This window comes from Carcharhinus amblyrhynchos, unplaced genomic scaffold (genome assembly GCF_965287045.1).
Source record: "Carcharhinus amblyrhynchos unplaced genomic scaffold, sCarAmb.v2.hapA scaffold_39, whole genome shotgun sequence".
NCBI lineage: Eukaryota > Metazoa > Chordata > Chondrichthyes > Carcharhiniformes > Carcharhinidae > Carcharhinus > Carcharhinus amblyrhynchos.
This window is the reverse complement of record NW_027649780.1, coordinates 932140-952535: the sequence shown is the minus strand read 5'-3', so window position 1 is coordinate 952535 and position 20396 is coordinate 932140. Positions and strand designations below refer to the sequence as shown.

General features: G+C 46.3%; 1 protein-coding gene across 1 annotated transcript; it reads left to right on the top strand.

Annotated features, from left to right (window-relative positions):
• Positions 1-1217: 1217 nt before the first annotated feature.
• On the top strand, positions 1218-14191 carry LOC145363612 (uncharacterized). Its single transcript, XM_080218794.1, has 4 exons — positions 1218-1367; positions 3069-3576; positions 11162-11388; positions 13758-14191. Exons 1-4 carry the CDS (start codon positions 1262-1264, stop codon positions 13796-13798), a joined length of 882 nt encoding a protein of 293 aa, XP_080074920.1. The 5' UTR covers positions 1218-1261; the 3' UTR covers positions 13799-14191.
• The last annotated feature ends 6205 nt before the right edge of the window (positions 14192-20396 follow it).

Genomic DNA, 20396 nt, shown 5'->3' with positions numbered 1-20396 from the left:
CACCAGTAGTGTGGGTTCAATTCCTGTGCTGGCTGAGATTATTCTTGAAGGCCTGCCTTACCCCTTGGTCGAGGTGTGGTGATCCTCAGGTTAAAATTGACAGCAGTCAATTCTCTCTCTCTCCTCAAAGGAGAAAGCAGCCTATGGTGCCTTTACCTTTACCTTTGGTGTTGGGGCAGTGGTTAGCACTGCTGTTTCGTACTGTCAGGGAACCAGGTTCAATTCCAGCCTCAGGTCACTGTCTATGTAACATTTGCACGTTCCTGCTCTGCCTTTCTTCTGGGTGCTCCAGTTTCTTCCCATAGTCTAAAGATGTGTGGGTTAGGTCAATTGGCCATACAAAAATTACCCCTTAATGTCAAGGGGACTAGCTAAGGTAAATGCATGGGGATAGGGACTGGGTGGGATTGTGGTCAGTGCAGACTTGATGGGCTGAATGGCCTCCTGCTCTACATGTTTCTATGATCATGGCTGACCATCAAATTCAATATCCTGTTCTTTCCCCACCTGTCCCTCCTCTGAAATATCATTTTAGCTGAGTTATATCTAATTTCCCCTTGAAATCTCTCAATGTTTTGGCCTCAATACATCCCAAATATAACACACTCTCATCAGAGAAAGATACAAAAGTTTGCGGACATGTATCGAGCACTTCAAGAACAGCTTCTTCCCTGCTGTCATTAGATTTTTGAATGGCCCCAAGTTGTTCTTTCTCTACACTCTGACTGTAACAACATTCTGCACCCTCTCCTTTTCCCCTATTTACTCTATATAAGAAACAAGCTTTTTTCACTGTATCCCAATACATTTGGCAATAAATCAAAGTTTTAAAAAAACTACTTTCCATGGTGGATGCCATACATTTGCCACTCCCTGGGTGAAGAAATTTTTCCTCCCCCTCAGTTCTACACACTTACCCTTGCCCTCAAACTGTAACCTGAAGTTCTGGACAACCCAAACCCTGCAAAATTGTGTACTTGAACAGGTGCCAGAATGTGGTGACTAGGGGAATCTGTGACCATATTGCAGTGTTGATTTAAGCCTACTTGTGACACTAATGAATAAGCACTTAAACTTTTAAGTTGGATGACCAGGAATGCATACAGTATGTAATCCTCAGTTTTGTTTTTAGTAGTGTCTCGTATTTACTGATTGTGGTGTTCACGACCTGGTTGAAGGTGAAGTCACAGTTCTGCTTGTTTGCAATGCAGGTTAGATTAAAACACCAGCCAATAACAGTGAGGGAAGGGAGCTCGTGTAAATGCCGAATTCCACCAAACTGAGTTTGCTGTTAACACCTTTGAAATGTGGAGTGCCAATGGTGATTCTTCATCCCATAGTTCACCTGGGAGAGTCTAATAGGTCAGGTATGGATTTGTATCAGTTGCCCTCTCTTTGAGCACCAGTTACTTGTTAGAAAATCTGTACAGTGCAAAAGGAGGCCATTCGGTGCATCAAGCGTGCGCTGAAAATTACCCCACTTGGGCACTAATCCCATGACCTCACATTTACCCTGCTAGTCCCCCGACAGTAAGGGGCAATTTGGTTTGGCTAGTCCATCTAACTTGCACATCATACTAGATGGAGGGCAGCATGGTGTCACTGCTGTCAATGCCAAGGATCTGATTCAATTTCCAACTTGGGTGACTGTTTGTGTAGAGTTTGCACGTTCTCCATGTCTGCGTGGATTTCCTCCAAGTGCTCCAGTTTTCTCCCACAGTCTGAAGATGTGTGGTTAGGTGGATTGACCATGCTGAATTGACCCTAGTATCAAGGGGACTTGCAAGGTAAATGCATGGGGTTATGGGGATAGGGCCTGGTGGGATTGTGGTTGGTGCAGACTCTGGGCTGAATGGCTTCCTGCATTGTGGAGATTCTAGGAGTCTCTGATCTTTGGTACCTGTCTCCAGTGGACTCGTAATTTTGGTCCAAATTCGTCATGACTGTCTTCTGCTGTGATTAATTTTGGGCACCTTGGTTGGGTTCTAAAATATGCCATGCTGCCAGTAGAGGACAGGTAGAAACTTGAAGCAGGAATAGGTCCTTCGAGCCTGCACTGACATTAATTTTGATTTATGGCTGATCATTGAACTCAGTACCATGATCCCCATATTCATTAGCCCCAAGAGCTATATCTAATTTCTTCTTGAAATCAGACAACATTTGGGCCTTAACTACTTTCTGTAGTACAGTAAGAAGTCTCTCAGCACCAGGCTAAAATCCAACAGGTTTATCTGGTATTGAGCTTTGAGTGCCGCTCCATTGGTGGCACGGTAGCACAGTGGTTAGCATTGCTGCTTCATTGCTCCAGGGTCCTGGGTTCAATTCCTGGCTCAGGTCACTATCTATGTGGAGTTTGCATGTTCTCCTTGTGTCTGTGTGGGTTTCCTCCGGGTGCTCTGGTTTCCTCCCACAGTCCAAAGATGTGTGGGTTAGGTTGATTGGCCATACTAAGAAATTACCCCTTAGTGTCCAGGGATGCATAGGTTAGAGGCATTAGTGGGTATAATATGTAGGGATATTGGGGTAGGGCCTGGGTGGGATTGTGTTCGGTGCAGACTCGATGGGTTGAAGAGCCTCTTTCTGCACTGTAGGGTTCTATGATTCCATCAGATAAATCTTGTATTTCCTCCTGACACTAAAGGGCAGTTTATCATGGCCAATCCACCTGTCCTTTGTAGTGTGGGAGGAAATTATTGTACCTGGAGGAAACCCTTACAGACACTGGGAGACTGTGCAAACTCCATATAATCACCCTGGAGCTGTAAGGCACAGCTCTAGCCACTGTGCATCCTGTTAAATTTTAAGTTTGAGATACCTCCCCTCAGAATTTCTAGTGAATACAACCCTAACTGACCATGGTCTCCATGTATGTCCCAGGAATCAACCTGGCTCACCCAGACCCTTCTGAGTCCTGTGGAGCCTTGCTCATTACCCAGGTTGCACATTCTTCCTTTTTAGTGACCGTGGGCTCAGTGCAGGGACTTTTTGGGGGATGGCTGCTAAAAGCTCTTGCACTCTTCAGGGTTTGAGTCATTAATAGCTGAAATGTTTCCTCTTTACAACAGACTGCAGAGTTACTGAAAATCGGACTACACCTCCAACCAGGAGACCATCCACAGACCCAAGAACCAATATGGCTGAAATTCCAGTTACACCTTCAGCCAAGAGACCACCTACAGACCCAAGACCCAATATGGCTGAAATCCCACCTACACCTTCAGCCAGGAGACCACCCACAGACCGAAGACCCAACATGGCTGAAATTCCAGTTACACCTCCGAGGAGACCATCCATAGACCTGAGAACCAACATGGCTGAAATCCCACCTACACCTCCAACGAGGAGACCATCCACAGACCTGAGACCCAACATGGCTGAAATTCCAGTTACACCTCTGAGGAGACCATCCACAGACTTAAAACCCAACATGGCTGAAATCCCACCTATACCTTCAGCCAGGAGACCATCCACAGACCTGAGACCCAACGTGGCTGAAATCCCACCTATACCTTCAGCCAGGAGACCAACAGCAGTTGCTCAGACACCCCTTATGGAGAATGCTTCTCAGTCCTTGTGAGTACAAAGAACTGCACAGGAACAGGTCCTTCAGCCCACTGTGCTGATCATGTTGTCCTCCCTAGACCATCCACCTCTATCCCTCTATGCCCTGCCCTGCTTCTTCATCTACCTATCAAGATAAGTCTTAAATGTCACTAACGTATCTGCCTCAACCATCTCTCTTGGCAATGCATTCCAGGTTACCACCGCCATATCTCTACTGAACTTACCTTGAACTTGTGCCTCATTGTGATTGTCATTTCTGCCCTGGGAAAAGCTTCCAATTGTTCACCTTATCTAAGCGCCTCATAATTTTTTAAAATTTCTACCAAGTCACCCCTCAACCTTATTTCCAGGGAGAACAATCCCAGTTTATTCAATCTCTCCTCATAACTGAGATCCTCCATACTAGACGACATTCCTGGTAAACCTTCTGTATTCTCATGTCGCCATGTCCTTCTGGTAGTGTGATCAGGATTAATTTGATTTATTTTGGTCACATGTATTAGTATACAGTGAAAAGTATTTTACTGTCCATAAAGTACATGAGGGAGAAGGAAAAATCAGGATGCAAAAGTAGTGTTTGTTGTAGCTAGGGTGTAGAGAAAGATCAACTTAATGTGAGGCAGGTCCATTCAAAAGCCTAATGGCAGCAAAAAAAAAGCTGCCTGAGTCAGTTGATGTGATCTCAGACTTTTTGTATCTTTTTTCCAACGGAAGAAAGTGCAGGAGAATATGTCCAGGGTGCATGGGGAGCTTATTTATCCTGGCTGCTTTTCTGAGGCAGTGGGAAGAATGGATGGAAGGCTGGTTTGAGTGAAGAACTGGGCTACATCTTTCTCAACAAAGGACCTTTTGCCTCTACACAGTCCCTATCCCTCAATTCCTATATCCCCTAGTAATTGGAAAAAGATCCTGAATATCCATTCTATCCATGCCTGTCATAACTTTGTGAACTTCCATCAGGTTGCCTCCTCAGCTTCTGCTGTTGAAGAGAAACCAAACCAAGTTTATCCAGTCTCTTGTCATAACGAATACCCCCCAAATCGGGCAACATCCAGGGATTTTCTGTACCCTCAAATCTCCACATCCTTCCAGTAGTACGGCGACCAGAACTAACAATGTGGCCAAGAACAAAGATCAATACAGCACAGGAATGGGTTCCTTTGGCCCACCACTGCCAATTCAGTTTCTACCTCCTCCTGTCTGTGAACATAAGTCATGATGTGGATATGCCGGCATTGGACTGGGGTAAACACAGTAAAAAGCCTGACAACACCAGGTTTAAGTCCAACCAATATATTTGATAGTAGGCTTGCTAGACTAAATACTCTTGCAACTCGGCCAACGTTCTCTACCTGATACGTTGCAAGAAAGGATGTCCCGAAGCATGGTACACTGGGGAGACCATGCAGACGCTATGACAACGGATGAATGAACATCGCTCGACGATCACCAGGCAAGACTGTTCCCTTCCTGTTGGCAAACACTTCAGTGGTCACGGGCATTCAGCCTCTGACCTTCAGGTAAGCATTTTCCAAGGCAGCCTTCACGACACATGACAGCGCAGAGTCGCTGAGCAGAGACTGATAGCCAAGTTCCGCACACATGAGGACGGTCTCAGATCTTGGGTTCATGTCGCACTATCTGTAACCCCTGTGACTTGCCTGGGTTTGCAAAACTTCACTTACTGTACTGTCTGGAGACAATACACATCTCTTTAATCTGTGATCAGTGCTCCTTCCACTCACACTGGCCACTTTAGGACTTGAATAGCAGGTTAGGTGCAAAGATTTGCATTCTAATCAGTAATCTGTAAACTGTCTGTGCTTTATATGCTCTGTCTGAGGCCAGAACACTCCATTCATCTGATGAAGGGACTAACCCCAAAAGCTTGTGAGTTTATTATCAAATAAATCGGTTGGACTTAAACCTGGGGTTGTCAGACTTTTTACTGTGTGAACATAAGAACATGGGCAAGAGGCGGCCATCTGGCCCCTTGAGCCTACTCTGCCATTCAATAAGATCATGGCTGATCTTTTTGTGGCCTCGGCCCCACTTACCTACCTGGTAACCATAAACCCTTAATTCCTTACTGTTCAAAAAATTTATCTATCCTTGCCTTAAAAACATTCAATAAGGTAGCCTCAACTGCTTCACTGGGCAGGGAATTCCACCCACACTCCATGCGCAGGTGTGCAGATTGGCTGTGCTGAATTGCCCCAAGGCAATTCTCAGGGTAACTACATGTGTTTAATAGAATCTACAGTGCAGGAGGCTGCCATTTGGCCCATCAAGCCTGCACCGACGACAATCCCACCCAGTCCCATTCCCATACACCTGTATATTTGCACTCCTAATTCCCCCAACACTAAAGAGCAATTTACCATGGCCAATTAACCTAACCTGCACATCTTTGGGAGGAAACCGGAGCACCAGGAGGAAACCCGCGCAGACACGGGGGAAATGTGCAAACTCCGCACAGCCAACAAAGGCTGGGACAGAACCTGGGTTCAAGCCTGTGTGTGTGTGTGTGTGTGTGTGTGTGTGTGTGTGTGTGTGTGTGTGTGTGTGTGTGTGTGTGTGTGTGTGTGTGTGTGTGTGTGTGTGGACTGACAGCATCATGCTGGCCGCTGGAACGGTGGAGGATCCAATGTGCCCCACTGGCTGCTGGGATGCCAGAGGACCCAATGTGGACCTCACTGCCCTGGATGTCAGAGGACCAACAACTCTTCCCTCCCCCACCTCTCCTGGAACCAACACCAGAGGACCCAGAGTGAGAGATTGGGATTTTGCATCACTTTAAATGCGCAACACCAACCGTTAGGGGAGGCATAGAACAAAGAACAACCCAGCACGGGAAACAGGCCCTTCAGCCCGACGAGCCCACGCCACCATCTTAACAAAGCATTTTCCTACACCTACCTTGCCCCGTGTGTATGTGAATGGTACCCCTATTGTAACCAGATTCAGGGGAGAATAGTGTAGGGACAATTTGGTACACCAATCAGCCTAAAAGCACATCTTTGGGGTGTGGGAGGAAACCGGAGCACCCAGAGGAAACCCATGCAACCACAGAGAATGCGCAAACTCCCACAGACACTGGCCCAAATCCATGTATCTGCACAGCAATCAGCGATAGTCACTGAGCTGTCGTGGTGCCCATCTGCTGGTCCAGGTTTAAGTGCACACAACGACACGAAGTACTAGGCCACTCTTGAAACATCCAAGAGCAGTCCATGCACGACCTACCGTGTGTATGCCCCTCGTTAGACAACATTTTCAAGCTTTGTTTTTGTGTTTATGGGGATAGTTGAAGTAAGATTTTCTCGGAGAGTTGCTACATACTTGATTGATCTCCACTGAGAGGTTTCTTCTGTATTCCTCAATTTTGTACTCGATCAGGTCCCCCCTCATCCTTCTCTGCTCTAAGGAAATCAACCCTAGTCTCTTTAGAACATAGAATATTACAGCACAGTACAGGCCCTTCGGCCCTCAATGTTGTGCCGAGCTATGTCCAATCACAACATCAAGCTATCCCCTCTGTGTGCCTATCCAATAATCATAGGTCTGTGGTTATTGGATAGATCATAGAACCCTACAGTGCAGAAAGACACCCTTCAGCCCATCGAGTCTGCACCGAACACAATCCCACCCAGGCCCTACCCCCATATCTCTACATATTATCCCCACTAATCCCTCTAACCTACGTATCCCTGGACACTAAGGGGCAATTTCTTAGCATAGCCAATCAACCTAACCCGCACATCTTTGGACTGTGGGAGGAAACTGGAGCACCCGGAGGAAACCCCCCACAGACAGGAGGAGAATGTGCAAACTCCACAGTGACCTGAGCTGGGAATCAAACCCAGGACCCTGGAGCTGTGAAGCAGCAGTGCTAACCACTGTGCTACCGTGCTGCCCTTGAAAGTGCCTAAAGTGTCCGACTCCACTATCAAAGCAGGCAGTCTATTGCACACCCCAACCACTGAGTAAAGAATCTACCCCCAAACATTGCTTCTACATCTCCCACCATGAACCTTAGTTATGCCTCTTCATTACAGCTACATTCAATCGATCAATCCCTCTCATCTTATAAACCTCTAAGTTGCCTCTCATCCTCCTCAGCTCCCTCAACCTTTCCACATAAGACCTACCCTCTAAACCAGGCAGCATCCTGGTAAATCTCCTGTGCACTCTCTCCAATGCTTCCACATCCTCCTTATAATGAGCTAACCAGAACTGAACACAATATTCCAAATGTGGCCTCACTAATGTCCGGTATAGTTGCAGCGTAACCCCACGGGTCTTAAACTCAACCCCCTGTTAATAAACGCTAACACACTATAAGCCTTCTTTACAGCTCTAGCTGCCTGAGTGGCAACCTTCAGAGATTTGTGGATCTGAACCCCAGATCTTTCTGGTCCTCCACATTCCTTAGAACCCTGCCTGAAACACTCCAGATGTAGAGATGCTGGCATTGGACTGGGGTAAACACAGTAAGAAGTCTCAACACCAGATTTAAGTCCAACCAGTTTATTTGATAGTAATCCCACAAGGAATACTGTTTCTGAAAGCTTGTGGAATTACTATCAAATAAACTGATTGGACTTGAACCTGGTGTTGTGAGACTTCTTACTGTGAAACACTCCAGCCCAGGCAACATTCTGGGGAATCTCCTCTGCACCCTCTCCAGTGCAATCACATCCTCCTTTATAGTGTGGTGACCAGAGCTGCATGCAGTACTCCAGCTGTGGCCTGACCAGTATTTCGTACAGCTCCATCATAACTTTCCTGCTCTTGTACTCTGTCTTGGCTAATAAAGGAAAGTATCCCATTTGCTGCCTTAATCATGATTATCTTTCTTGCTGTCTTCCAGGACATAAGGAGATGCATCCCAGCTGCCTCTGGTCCACTATACATCCAAACATCGGATTGGTCATTGTGTGATTCCCTTGGGAAATGTCAATCCTTCCAAAATACATCACCTCACTTGTGTTAAATTCAGTTTGCTGCTGTTCAGTCTAGCCTGTTTTATCATCCTGTATTCAAAGGCTTTCCTCCTTGCTATTTACACTCCACTAACTTTGTCATCTATGAACTTTCTCACTTTACCTCCCACATCTGGATCACTAATGTACATAACTACTTCATTGGAAGAGTAAAGAACAAAGCACAGGTACAGTCCCTTTGGTTCTCCAAGCCTGTGCCAGTCATGAGGCCTGAGCTAAGGTTTAAAAAAACTTTCTGCCCTTGGTCTGTATCCCTCAATTCCCTCCCTATTCATGTACCCATCCAAATGCCTCTTGAATGTTGCTAATGTGCCTGTTTCCACGACATCCTCTGGCAGCACGTTCCAGACAAACTTCTGCACATTCTCAAATGTTCCCCCCTTCACATTGAACCTGTGCCCCCTTGTAATTGACACTTCCACCCTGAGGCAAAAGCCTCTGACTATCACTCAGTTGGTGCTCGTTAAGCTTATAGACCTCTATCACTGTCTCCCCTCAGCCTCTGTCTTTCCAGTGAAAACAATTCTAGTTTATTCAACCCCACAGAACCAACACCAGACAACATCCTGGTGAACCACCTTTGCACTTTTGATTTGATGTGTCTTAAGTTTCCTTTTATACTTTTGGCTTGGGCTGTTCCCCTTCCTTTTGGGGAGCTGCCCCTTTTTACTTTGTCCTAATTTACTTTGAGTTTGTCTATTTGGTTTGACCATAAAAGAGAACCACCTTTGCACTCCTGGTAATCTGGCAACCAGAACTGCAAGCAATACACCAAATGTGTGGCCTATCCAAGGTTTGATTATAGCTGCAACATGATTTCCCAACTCATGTACTTGATGCTGCAGCCAGTTATCTACTCTTATTTGTTCTGGCCTAAATGTGACTCCAGACTCTTAATTGGCCTGTGAAATACCCTGGTAAGTCATGCAGTTGTATCCCTTTGAAAAACATTGAATTTTTAATGGGTTGGACAGGGTAAATGCTGAGGTTGCTCTCCTTCAGGGAGAGTCTAGACCAGAAAGCAGTTTCAGAATAAAGCAATGCCAATTTACAACTTGTATTTGGAACTCAATGCCACAGAGCTGTGGGGGAAAATGTCCTTGTGTACATTTAAGGCTGAGATAGATTTTTGATCAGTGAGGGAATCAAGTTTGAGAAATAGCAAGGAAATTTGAGGAATGTTGATCAGCTGCAATCCTATTGAAGGCAGCACAGGCTTAAGGGGCTACTTTACTGAATTGAGATTGATTTCCACTTGCACATGAAAGCTGGCCAGGTTTTTGCCACAGACTTTCTCCTTTCCACATGTGGTCTTACCCCTGGTTCTACACAATGCCCCAAGCCCTTTTGTGTTAGCATAAAAGGCTGACAACATATAGAATCATGAGTGCTTGATCTTGGATTAGTGTATCCTAATAAGAGACTCGATCTTTAATCAAACTGCCTTTTACATTTTAAGTCTTGCTTATTTAAACATGCATTATTTCTTAGAATGTATTTTGTGAAACTTCAGATCTGATGGGATAAGGCACACAGAAAGAAAGCACATTTCTGTGGAACAATGGACTGTTGAATGTGGATATCTTTCAGTAGATGTCAGGAACAAACAATGCCAGCTCCATGAATAGAGCTACACAGCTCGAAGCTGATAACACAGGTGCAAGACAGACAAGGATTTTCAGTGTTTGATGAGGCAGGTGGGATTTAGTCTGGGAATATTACCTTTAACCTTACTGTCCAGCAGGAAATAATACCTGGATAATTTAAGCAAATGAAATACTATGAAACCAAAATGTGACTTGTAATTGGCTGGAATTGAAAACAGTGAGTTATTGACTGATTTTCATACTAATGTTTGCTGGATCGTGCCTACTGAAAAATACATTTGAAAATGTATAATTGCTCTCAGGCATTGTTTTTCAGAATGGTATTTGGTTTGTCAGAGCCTCCCAGTGCAGCGCTGAACCATTTAATATCTTGCAATCAATCTCTTTATTGATTGATCAACAAGTTGTGCCTTTAAATCCCGACACTAAGTTTGTGAGTCACGTATTTAGCCTAGTAATACACAGCCTCAAAAAGCACCCCTTGGCCCCAGTCAAAATAGTTAAAGCTCAAGTTCCTTGGCAGCCAGCCAATGAATTGTTCAGAAACACAATTACATTGTTTGATTAGGCTAATAAAACAAGCCAGGGCAGAGGCACCATGTTGAGGTCTTTAAGTGCATTTAGTTTAAATTCCAATACCCAATTAAGGAACAATGACTCCAAAAGTTGGTAACTAACTCCTTTCTGCTAAGAATGAGCTGTTACCCCTAGCACCATTTATCCTTTGAGTTCCAGGCCAGCTTGACCACACACAAATCCTACACATAAAATTTTTGGCCCAAAATCAGAAGATCTTTAGCTTATTTCTCTGCAGCCCATTCAGCCACATGCCATGGTGGAATAACTTCTGACTAAGCAGGACAGGATTTTCAAGTCTTGTTAAGTTAGTGGAAATTGTCATTAATGTTAATGACTTGCTGTTGGGACGATGGATGGTATTGTTCAGATTGGAGAATGTAACTGCTACAACTTCCCTTGCAGGAGTGCCACTGTGTCAAGGCGATCGATGTACCTATTGGAAAGGGAGCTGGCCATAATCTCTCAGATGCAGGAGGAGGTAGCAGAGCAGATAAGGCTCTACAGGAGGAACGGTGGCTCCAGGAGACTGAAGGATATGCTGGAGTTGCAAATGATCACCATCTTGCGGCTGCAAGCAGGGACAATGGAATGCATCAGAACCAAGGAGGCCATGATGACAAATAGCTCAAGTAGGTGCTAACTGGAGTCATGTGATCCCACTTCTACAGATTGACTGTAACTCAGCAGAAATTGCCTGCCTCTCAGCAAGAGGGGCACAAGTTCAATTCTGGCCTCGGCTCACTGGAGTTTACACATTCTCCCAGTGTCTGCATGGGTTTCCTCCAGGTGCTCAAGTTTCCCCTCTCAATCTGAAAGGTGTGCTGATTAGGTGTGTTGACCATGCTAAATTCTCCATCTGTGTACCTGAACAGGTTAAAGTTCAACAGGTTTATTTGGTAGTAAACACCACTAGCTTTTGGGATTTGCCCCTTCATCAGGTGAGTGGGAGTTCTGATCAAAGGTTTGATATCTTGATATCAAGATAAGTCACTGGGACCGGATGGGATGTACCCCAGGTTACTGTGGGAGGTGAGGGAAGTGATTGCAGAGCCCCTGGCGATGATCTTTGCATCATCGATAGACAGGAGAGATTCTGGAGGATTGGACGATTGAGGATGTGGTTCCTATTTTCAAGAAAGGGAACGGATAACCTGGGAAATTACCGACCAGTGAGTCTGACCTCAGTGATTCATAGTTGATGGAGAGGATTCTGAGGGACAAGATTTATGAGCATTTGGAGAAGTTTAGAATGATCAGAAGTAGTCAGCACGGCTTTGTCAAGGGCAGGTCGTGCCTTACGAGCCTAGTTGAGTTCTTTGAAAATGTGACTGAACACATTGAAGGAAGAACAGTGGATGTGGTTTACATGGACTTCAGCAAGGTGTTTGATAAGGTCCCCCATGCAAGACTTCTTGAGAAGCTGAGAGGGCATGGGATCCAAGGAGCTTTGGCCTTGTGGATCCAGAACTGGCTTGCCTGCAGGAGGCAGAGTGTGGTTGTGGATGGGTCTTTTTCTGCATGGAGGTCGGTCACCAGTGGAGTGCCCCAGTTCTAGGACCCTTGCTGTTTGTCATTTTCATAAATGACCTGGATGAGGAAGCGGAGGGATGGGTTAGTAAGCTTGCTGATGATACGAAGGTTGATGGTGTTGTGAATAGTCTGGAGGGATGTCAGAAGTTGCAGGGTGACATAGATAGGATGCAAGACTGGGTGGAGAAGTGGCAGATGGACTTCAACACAGACAAATGTGTAGTGGTCCATTTTGGCAGGACCAACGGGATGCAGGAGTACAATATCAAGGGTAGGAGTCTTAGCTGTCTAGAAGAGCAGAAGGATCTTGGAGTCTGGGTCCATAGGACTCTTAAATCGGCCTCACAGGTGGAGGATGTGGTCAAGAAGGTGTATAGTGTACTAGCCTTCATTAATCGAGGGATTGAGTTTAGGAGTCAGGAGGTAATGTTGCAACTTTACAAGACCCTTGTCAGACCCCACTTGGAGTACTGTGCGAGTTCTGGTCACCTCTACAGGAAGGTATTGAGGGTGCAAAGGAGATTTACAAGGATGTTGCCTGGATTGGGAGGCATGCCTTATGAAGATAGGTTGAGGGAGCTAGGTCACTCCTCCCTGGAGAGACGAAGGTTGAGAGGTGACCTGATAGAGGTTTATAAAATGAGTGGAATAGATAGGGTGGATTCTCGGAGACTATTTCCCAGGGCTAAAATGGTCGTTACAAGAGGACACAGGTTTAAGGTGCGGGGAGGCAAGTACAGAGGAGATGTTAGGGGTAAGTTTTTCAGAGGGTGGTGAGTGAGTGGAATCGGCTGCCGTCGGTTGTGGTGGAGGCGAACTCGCCGGGGTCTTTTAAAAGACTTCTGGATGAGTATATGGGATCTAATGGCATTGGAAGTTACAGATAGTTCTATGGCTTGGTAGGTATAGATGTGATCGGCAAAACTTGTGGGCCGCAGGGCCTGTTTGTGCTGTAGTGTTCTATGTTCTAAACTCCCGCTGACCTGATGAAGGGGCAAACCCTGAAAGCTAGTGGTGTTTATTACCAAATAAACCTGTTGAACTTTAACCTGGTGTTGAGACTTCTTGCAGTGTTTACCCCAGTCCAATGCCAGCATCTCCGCATCATACCTGAGCAGGCACCAGTGTGGCAATGAGGGGATTTTCACAGTAATTTCATTGCAGTGTTAATGTAAGCTGACTTGTGACAACTATTTACTTTAACAACTGCTCTTTCACTAACCATACTTCAAGTCATAGAATTTCTACAGTGCAGAACAAGGCCATTCAGCCCATCAAGATTGCACCAACTCTCAGAGCATCTCACCCAGGCCCTATCCCCATGCATTTGCCCTGCTAATTCTCCTGGAGGAAACCAGTGCAGGTGGAAGGGTGGGGGGTATCAAGGATAAATTGAGAACTGTGGGAGTCTTATCTTCACAACGTCACTACATTCAGAATAAACCTTCTGCCCATTTTGTTCTTTCAGTGAGACAGGAAGATTCCAGGCAAAGACTCTCCACCCAGTGAATTCTTGATCGTATACATCAGTCCTTTTCCTGTTGCCTTCACATTGTCACCTCTTTGCACAGCACTTCACCTCCAGGGTGAGGCCTTTTTAGAACACAATCGAGTGTCTTCCACCCTCCTGGGACCCTCATTTCTTCCAAGATCCTGGCTGGAATTGTTCTGCATTGCAAATTTCCAACGTTCACACCCTCTACTCCTTATTTATTTGCTCACGGGATGTTTGGTCAGCCAGTCGGTGTTTTTAAAGATTTGCCTAAAATATTTGTTGATTTGCCCTTTGTTCAATTTGTCAACCGTTGACCAATGGAGCATCAATTTTCTTTTACCAAAATCGCACTTGCTCTATTTGGACCCAGCCTGGTGAAGTTGAGCAAAAGCATTTTGGATGACTTTGCTGTTCTTTAATCTTTTCTACACATTAAAAGAATTTAATTTGTATTATCCTGGTCTCAAGTCATTTCTGTAGATCCCAAAACGGAGGCTATTTATTCATTGTAATGAGAAATCTGCATGAAATGTTTTTACTTTATTCCTGGATTTTACGTATGCAGGGGCATAGCCTGTTTGAGGATGGGTCAAGTGACCCAAGGCATTGGATAACCGGCCCAAGAAATTGCCCCTACAGCCAGTCTAGAGCTGAAGGGTGAGGAGGACAATAGTCAGCTATTGTCACTGGCTTAATTTCCATGTGACGACTTTGGAGCTACCTCCTTTGTCACCTCAGACTTGACACTGGCAACAAGAATGGGATGCCTTAATTGAGGGAGGAGTGAGGATTTTCCTCTACTGTAGTACAGTGAAGGACTCCATGGCAAGTGCAGTGCTTCAGGGGTGGGGGACAGTCAGGACAACATGGCAGCCACAGGAAAGGGGTTGGATAGACAGTGGAGGAAGGAAACGTGTACTTGGTTGCAGTGACAGAATTACTCACTGCAGCAATGTTGATGGCAAGAGTGTGTCTGGAGTCCTGTGGTCATTGAGGAACCACAATCGGCAGCCAGGTGTCAGCATGGGAGGACCAGGTGTGTGGGTTAGATTGATTGGCCATGTAAAATTGCTCCTTAGTGTCCTGAGATGTGTAGGCTAGAGGGATTAGCATGTAAATTAGGTGAAGCCTTCCATTGTTTGCTGGAGCAGAGAGAGAGCTAAGATTTTACCTGTTAAAAACCAGTTTAAAATAAGTTTAAAGCACTTTGTTCTTTGTAGAACTGTTTAAAGCATTTATTTATTGTATTTACTGCTTTAAGAATTCTGAGGGAGTGGTTAGCAGGCAGTTGTGGGCCAGACAGCTTTAAATCAGCGCCAGGTTTAAAAGGAGGCCTGGTGTAGACAGCGGGCAGCGTCTGAGCGGGCAGTGGAGTGAGAGGGAAGCAGAGTGAGCTACTAGGGCTTAATATCAAAAAGGGCTTGAAAGAAAAAAGGCCAGGTGAGTTTGTTTGAAAAACAAAAAAAAAAAAAAAATTTTTTCAAAACTACTACAGTGAATAATGGAGGGGCATGTGATGTGTGGTTTCTGTATGATGTGGGAACTGGTGGACCCTAGGGTTCATCCCAGTGACCATGTCTGCAGTAAGTGCAGGTTGCTGGAGGAGCTACAGCTCAGGGTAAATGAGCTGGCCTCTGAGCTACAGACACTGAGGCTCAGCAGGGGGAGAGGGGGTGCCATTGTCAATGGGGTGCAAGTGACATCCACCCCCCCTAGACTGGCTAACTCTAAGGGTCAGGGACAAGAGGGGGGCTACTGGGAAGAGGAAGGGGGGTGAGGAGCGGAGGCCTCAGCCTCTTAATCTGCATAACAGGTTTGAGGTTCTTGCTTCCAAGTTGGACGAGAACGAGGCAGGTGAGGTTGGTGAGCAAGCTGCACACGGTACAGTGCTGCAGCAGGACATAGGCAAAGAGAAAGGGAAAAGGAACGTAGTAGTGATTGGGGATAGTGGGGTGAAGGGTATTGACACTGTCCTTTGTCACAATGACAAAGTGCACAGAAGGGTGTGTTGTCTGCCTGGTGCTCGGGTACGGGATGTCGCAGATGGGCTGCAGAGGAACCTGGAGTGGGAGGGTGAGAATCCGGTCGTTGTGGTACATGTGGGTGCCGGCGACATAAGCAAAATGCAGACTGAGGATCTGGGGAGGGGGTATGAAAAGCTTGGAATGGAATTAAAAAGTAGAACCAACAAGGTGGTTATCTCTGGGCTACTGCCTGAACCGTGTGCAGATGGGCGTAGGGTTGACAGGATTAAGGAAGTGAATGGGTGGCTCAGGGATTGGTGTGGGAGGAATGGGTTTGAATTTATGGGGCATTCCCACCAGTATTGGGGTAGGTGGGACCTGTTCGGGAGGGATGGGGTTGGTCTGAACCATGCTGGGACCAGAGTGCTGGCGAATCGAGTAAAGAGGACTGTAGACAGGGCTTTAAACTAATTGGGGGGGGGGGAGGGTGTGAGGGTAGGTGACCTTACGAGGTCTAAAGTTAAGGAGAGTGTACATGTAAGGGAAGAGGCCAAGGATGTCCCAATAATAGAGGGAGTAGGGGGCGTGAGTATAGTTGGTGGCGTTGCGGCAAATAGGGTCCAGGTGAAGGCTGGGATGAAAGCACTTTATCTGAATGCACGAAGCATTCGGAATAAAGTGGATGAGCTGATGGCGCAGATCAGCACAAATGGATACGATCTGGTGGCCATTACAGAGACATGGCTGCAGGGTGACAGGGACTGGGAGCTGAATGTACAGGGCTATCAAGTGTTTAGGAAGGATAGGCAGGAGGGAAAAGGGGGGGGGCGTAGCTCTACTGATTAAGGATAGCATCACGGTGGTAGCAAGGGATGATATTGGAGCCAAGGAGCAGAGGATGGAATCGTTGTGGGTGGAGATTAGGAACAGCAAAGGGAGGAAGACGCTGGTGGGTGTTGTCTATAGGCCCCCGAATAATGATCTGGAGATGGGGCGGGCTGTTAACGCGCAAATAAGTGCGGCGTGCAGGAATGGGACGGCCGTAGTTATGGGGGATTTCAATCTGCATATTGATTGGTCGACCCATGTTGGACGTGGGGGGCTCGAGGAAGAGTTCTTGGAATGCTGCCGGGATAATTTCCTCGAACAGTGTGTGTTGGAGCCGACGAGGGAGCGAGCTATCTTGGATCTGGTGCTATGTAATGAAGCGGGTAGAATTAGGGACCTTGTGGTGAAGGATCCTCTTGGGGAGAGTGATCATTGTATGGTGGAGTTTCTGGTGCAGATGGAGGAGGAGAAAGTAGGTTCCCGGACACGCGTCCTTTGTTTGAATAGAGGGAAATACGGTAGGATGAGAGAAGAATTGGCGAATGTGGACTGGGAGAGCGTGTTGGAGGGAGGGTCTGTTGAGGAACAGTGGAGGATCTTTAACGAGATCTTTCTTGGTGCTCAACGGAAATTTATTCCGATGGTCAAAAAGGATAGTAGGAGGAGAGGTAATAAGCCGTGGATAACAAAGGAGGTGAAGGAAAGTGTTAAACTAAAAGCGGAGGAATTTAGAGTAGCTAAGAGTAGTGGGCGAGAAGAGGATTGGGAGAGGTTTAAATGTCAACAAAGATTGACGAAGAAGTTGATAAGGAAGGGTAGGAGAAACTATGAAGCTGGGCTAGCGCTTAATATAAAAAAGGATAGCAAGAGTTTTTATAAATATATAAAAAGGAAGAGGCTGGCTAGGGTGAATGTTGGTCCTTTAGAGGATGAGAAAGGGGACCTAGTGGTAGGGGATGGGGATATGGCTAAGGTATTGAATAACTTTTTTGTTTCTGTCTTCACGGAGGAGGACGTGAATAATTTGCCGGGTGTTAGCAATGGAAAGGTGGTAGGACTGGAGGGTCTTAATGACATTACTGTTACTAGAGAGGCGGTGCTCTACAGACTGGAGGGGGCTGATTGTGGACAAGTCCCCAGGACCGGATGGAATGCATCCGAGGGTTCTGAAAGAAATGGCGGAGGTGATAGTGGATGCCTTGGTGGTTATTTTCCAGACGTCGCTGGATTGCGGGGAAGTGCCGGATGATTGGAAAACGGCTAATGTTACGCCGTTGTTTAAGAAGGGTGCCAGGCAAAAGGCAGGGAATTATAGGCCGGTTAGTTTAACGTCTGTGGTAGGTAAAATGTTAGAATCTGTCATTAAGGAGGAAATTGCGAGGCATCTTGAAGGGAATTGCTTGATAGAGCAGACACAGCACGGTTTCATTAAAGGGAAGTCGTGTCTGACAAATTTACTGGAGTTCTATGAGGATGTGTCTAGGGCGGTGGATAGAGGAGAGCCAGTGGATGTGGTCTTTCTAGATTTTCAGAAGGCGTTTGACAAAGTGCCTCACAAGAGGTTATTGCAGAAGGTCGAGGGACATGGAGTTGGGGGTAGGGTGTTAGCGTGGATAGAGGATTGGTTGTCAAATAGGAGGCAGAGAGTGGGGGTCAACGGGTGCTATTCGGATTGGCGGATTGGGGCCTCAGCTTTTTACCATTTATATAGATGATCTGGAGGAGGGAACCGAGTGTAGAGTGTCGAAATTTGCTGATGACACCAAGATTGGGGGAGCGGCAAATTGTGCGGAGGGTGTAGAGAGTCTGCAGAAGGATCTAGATAGGCTGGGCGAATGGGCCAGGAAATGGCAAATGGAATTTAATGTTGGCAAGTGTGAGGTGGTCCACTTTGGTAGGAAAAATGGTAGGAAGGACTATTACTTACGGGGCGAAAAACTGCAGCAGGCGACGGTGCAGAGGGACCTCGGGGTCCTTGTGCATGAGTCGCAAAAACCCAGCTTGCAGGTGCAGCAGGTGGTCAGGAAGGCGAATGGGATGCTGGCCTTCGTAGCGAGGGGGATTGAATATAAAAGTAGGGAGGTCTTGCTGCAGCTGTATAGGGCATTGGTGAGGCCGAAACTGGAGTACTGTGTGCATTTTTGGGCGCCGCACCTGCGCAAAGATATTTTGGCCTTGGAGGGAGTGCAGAGGAGGTTTACTAGGCTGATACCGGAGTTGAGGGGGTTGAGCTATGAGGAGAGGCTGAATAAACTGGGCTTGTACTCGTTAGAGTTTAGAAGAATGAGAGGAGATCTCATTGAGACGTATAAGATGATGAATGGGATGGATAGGATAGAGGTGGAAAGACTCTTCCCGCTCAAAAAAGACAATAGGACTAGGGGGCACAGCCTCAAGATAAAAGGGGGGTGGTTTAGAATGGAGTTGAGGAGGAACTTCTTCACTCAAAGGGTGGCGAATCTCTGGAATTCTCTGCCCGTTGAAGTGGTGGAGGCTGCCTCGCTAAATATTTTTAAGACGCGGGTTGATGGGTTTTTGATAGGAGAGGGGATTAAGGGTTATGGGGAGAGGGCGGGAAAGTGGAACTGAGCAGCGACAGATCAGCCATGATCTTATTGAATGGCGGGGCAGGCTCGAAGGGCTGGATGGCCTACTCCTGCTCCTATTTCTTATGTTCTTATGTAAATGTGTACGGATATGGGGGTAGGGCCTGAGTGGGATTGTGTTCAGTGCAGACTCGATGGGCCGAAGGGCCTCTTCTGCACTGTAGGGTTCTGATTCTGATTCAATTACAATCAATCATAATGCATAACCCTTAACGAATATGTAAACAGCCCCAATGTTCAATCAAAAGCTCCCATTGACAAAAGACCCTTTTTTCCCTCAAGTTTAACAGTGCAGGCTCATGGAAATTTGAATCTGGTTGGGATCTGCTGTTTCTGTAGATTCACTCAATATTTTGAAGACTAGACATCATCTGAAAGCACTTTATTGCAGCATGGGAACAGGCCTTTCTTTCAATTAACTAACTGGTAAAATTTTCAGTGCAAAACTGAGCAACAGACTTTTCCAGCTTCCTTCTAAGACTGCCTCTAACCCTGCAGCCCCAAATAAAACTGAAACCTGACCTCTTGTCATTTGAGCTGCCAACAGCTTTTCTCTCCTCCCACAATGCCATCACCTAAAGATGTGATCATGTTTTTGAAAAAGAAGAGGAGAGTTGTGATGGTAGTGTACCTTTTTGAGGTTTTTAATGTATGGTATGCTTTGTCTGTATAGTGTGCAAGGAACACTACTATTGTATACCAATACATGCTTGACAGATGGAGTTTAATTTAGATAAATGTGAGGTAATCATCAAACATACCGTGCAGAAAGAGGCCCTTCAGCCCATTGAGTCTCCACTGACCACTATCCCATCCAGGCCCTACCCCTATATCCCTACATATAGCATATACCTGCTACTCCCTCTAACCTAAGCATCTTAGGACACTACGGGGCAATTTTAGCATTGCCAATCAACCTAACTTGCACGTCTTTGGACTGTGGGAGGAAACCAGAGCACCCAAAGGAAACCCACAGACATGAACGTGCAAACTCCATACGGACAGTGACCTAGGCCAGGGATTGGACCCCAGGTCCCTGGAGCTGTGAAGCAGCAGTACTAACTGCTGCCACCATGCTGCCTGTGATGCATTTTAGTGGTTTCATACCTGGGCAGGACTTCCTCAGTCAATGGTAGGCTATTGGGAAGAGGTATAAAACAGACCTAGGGATACAGGTTCATGATTTCTTAAGTGGAATCACAGGTGGACAGGGT

Bases quoted from the DNA above. Each gene is read 5' to 3' on its own strand.
- LOC145363612 (XM_080218794.1), top strand. From the start codon at position 1,262: ATGCCGAATTCCACCAAACTGAGTTTGCTGTTAACACCTTTGAAATGT. The intron at 1,368-3,068 runs GTATGGATTTGT...TCTTTACAACAG, and splicing joins GGGAGAGTCTAATAGGTCAG to ACTGCAGAGTTACTGAAAAT. The intron at 11,389-13,757 runs GTAGGTGCTAAC...TTGTTCTTTCAG, and splicing joins CATGATGACAAATAGCTCAA to TGAGACAGGAAGATTCCAGG.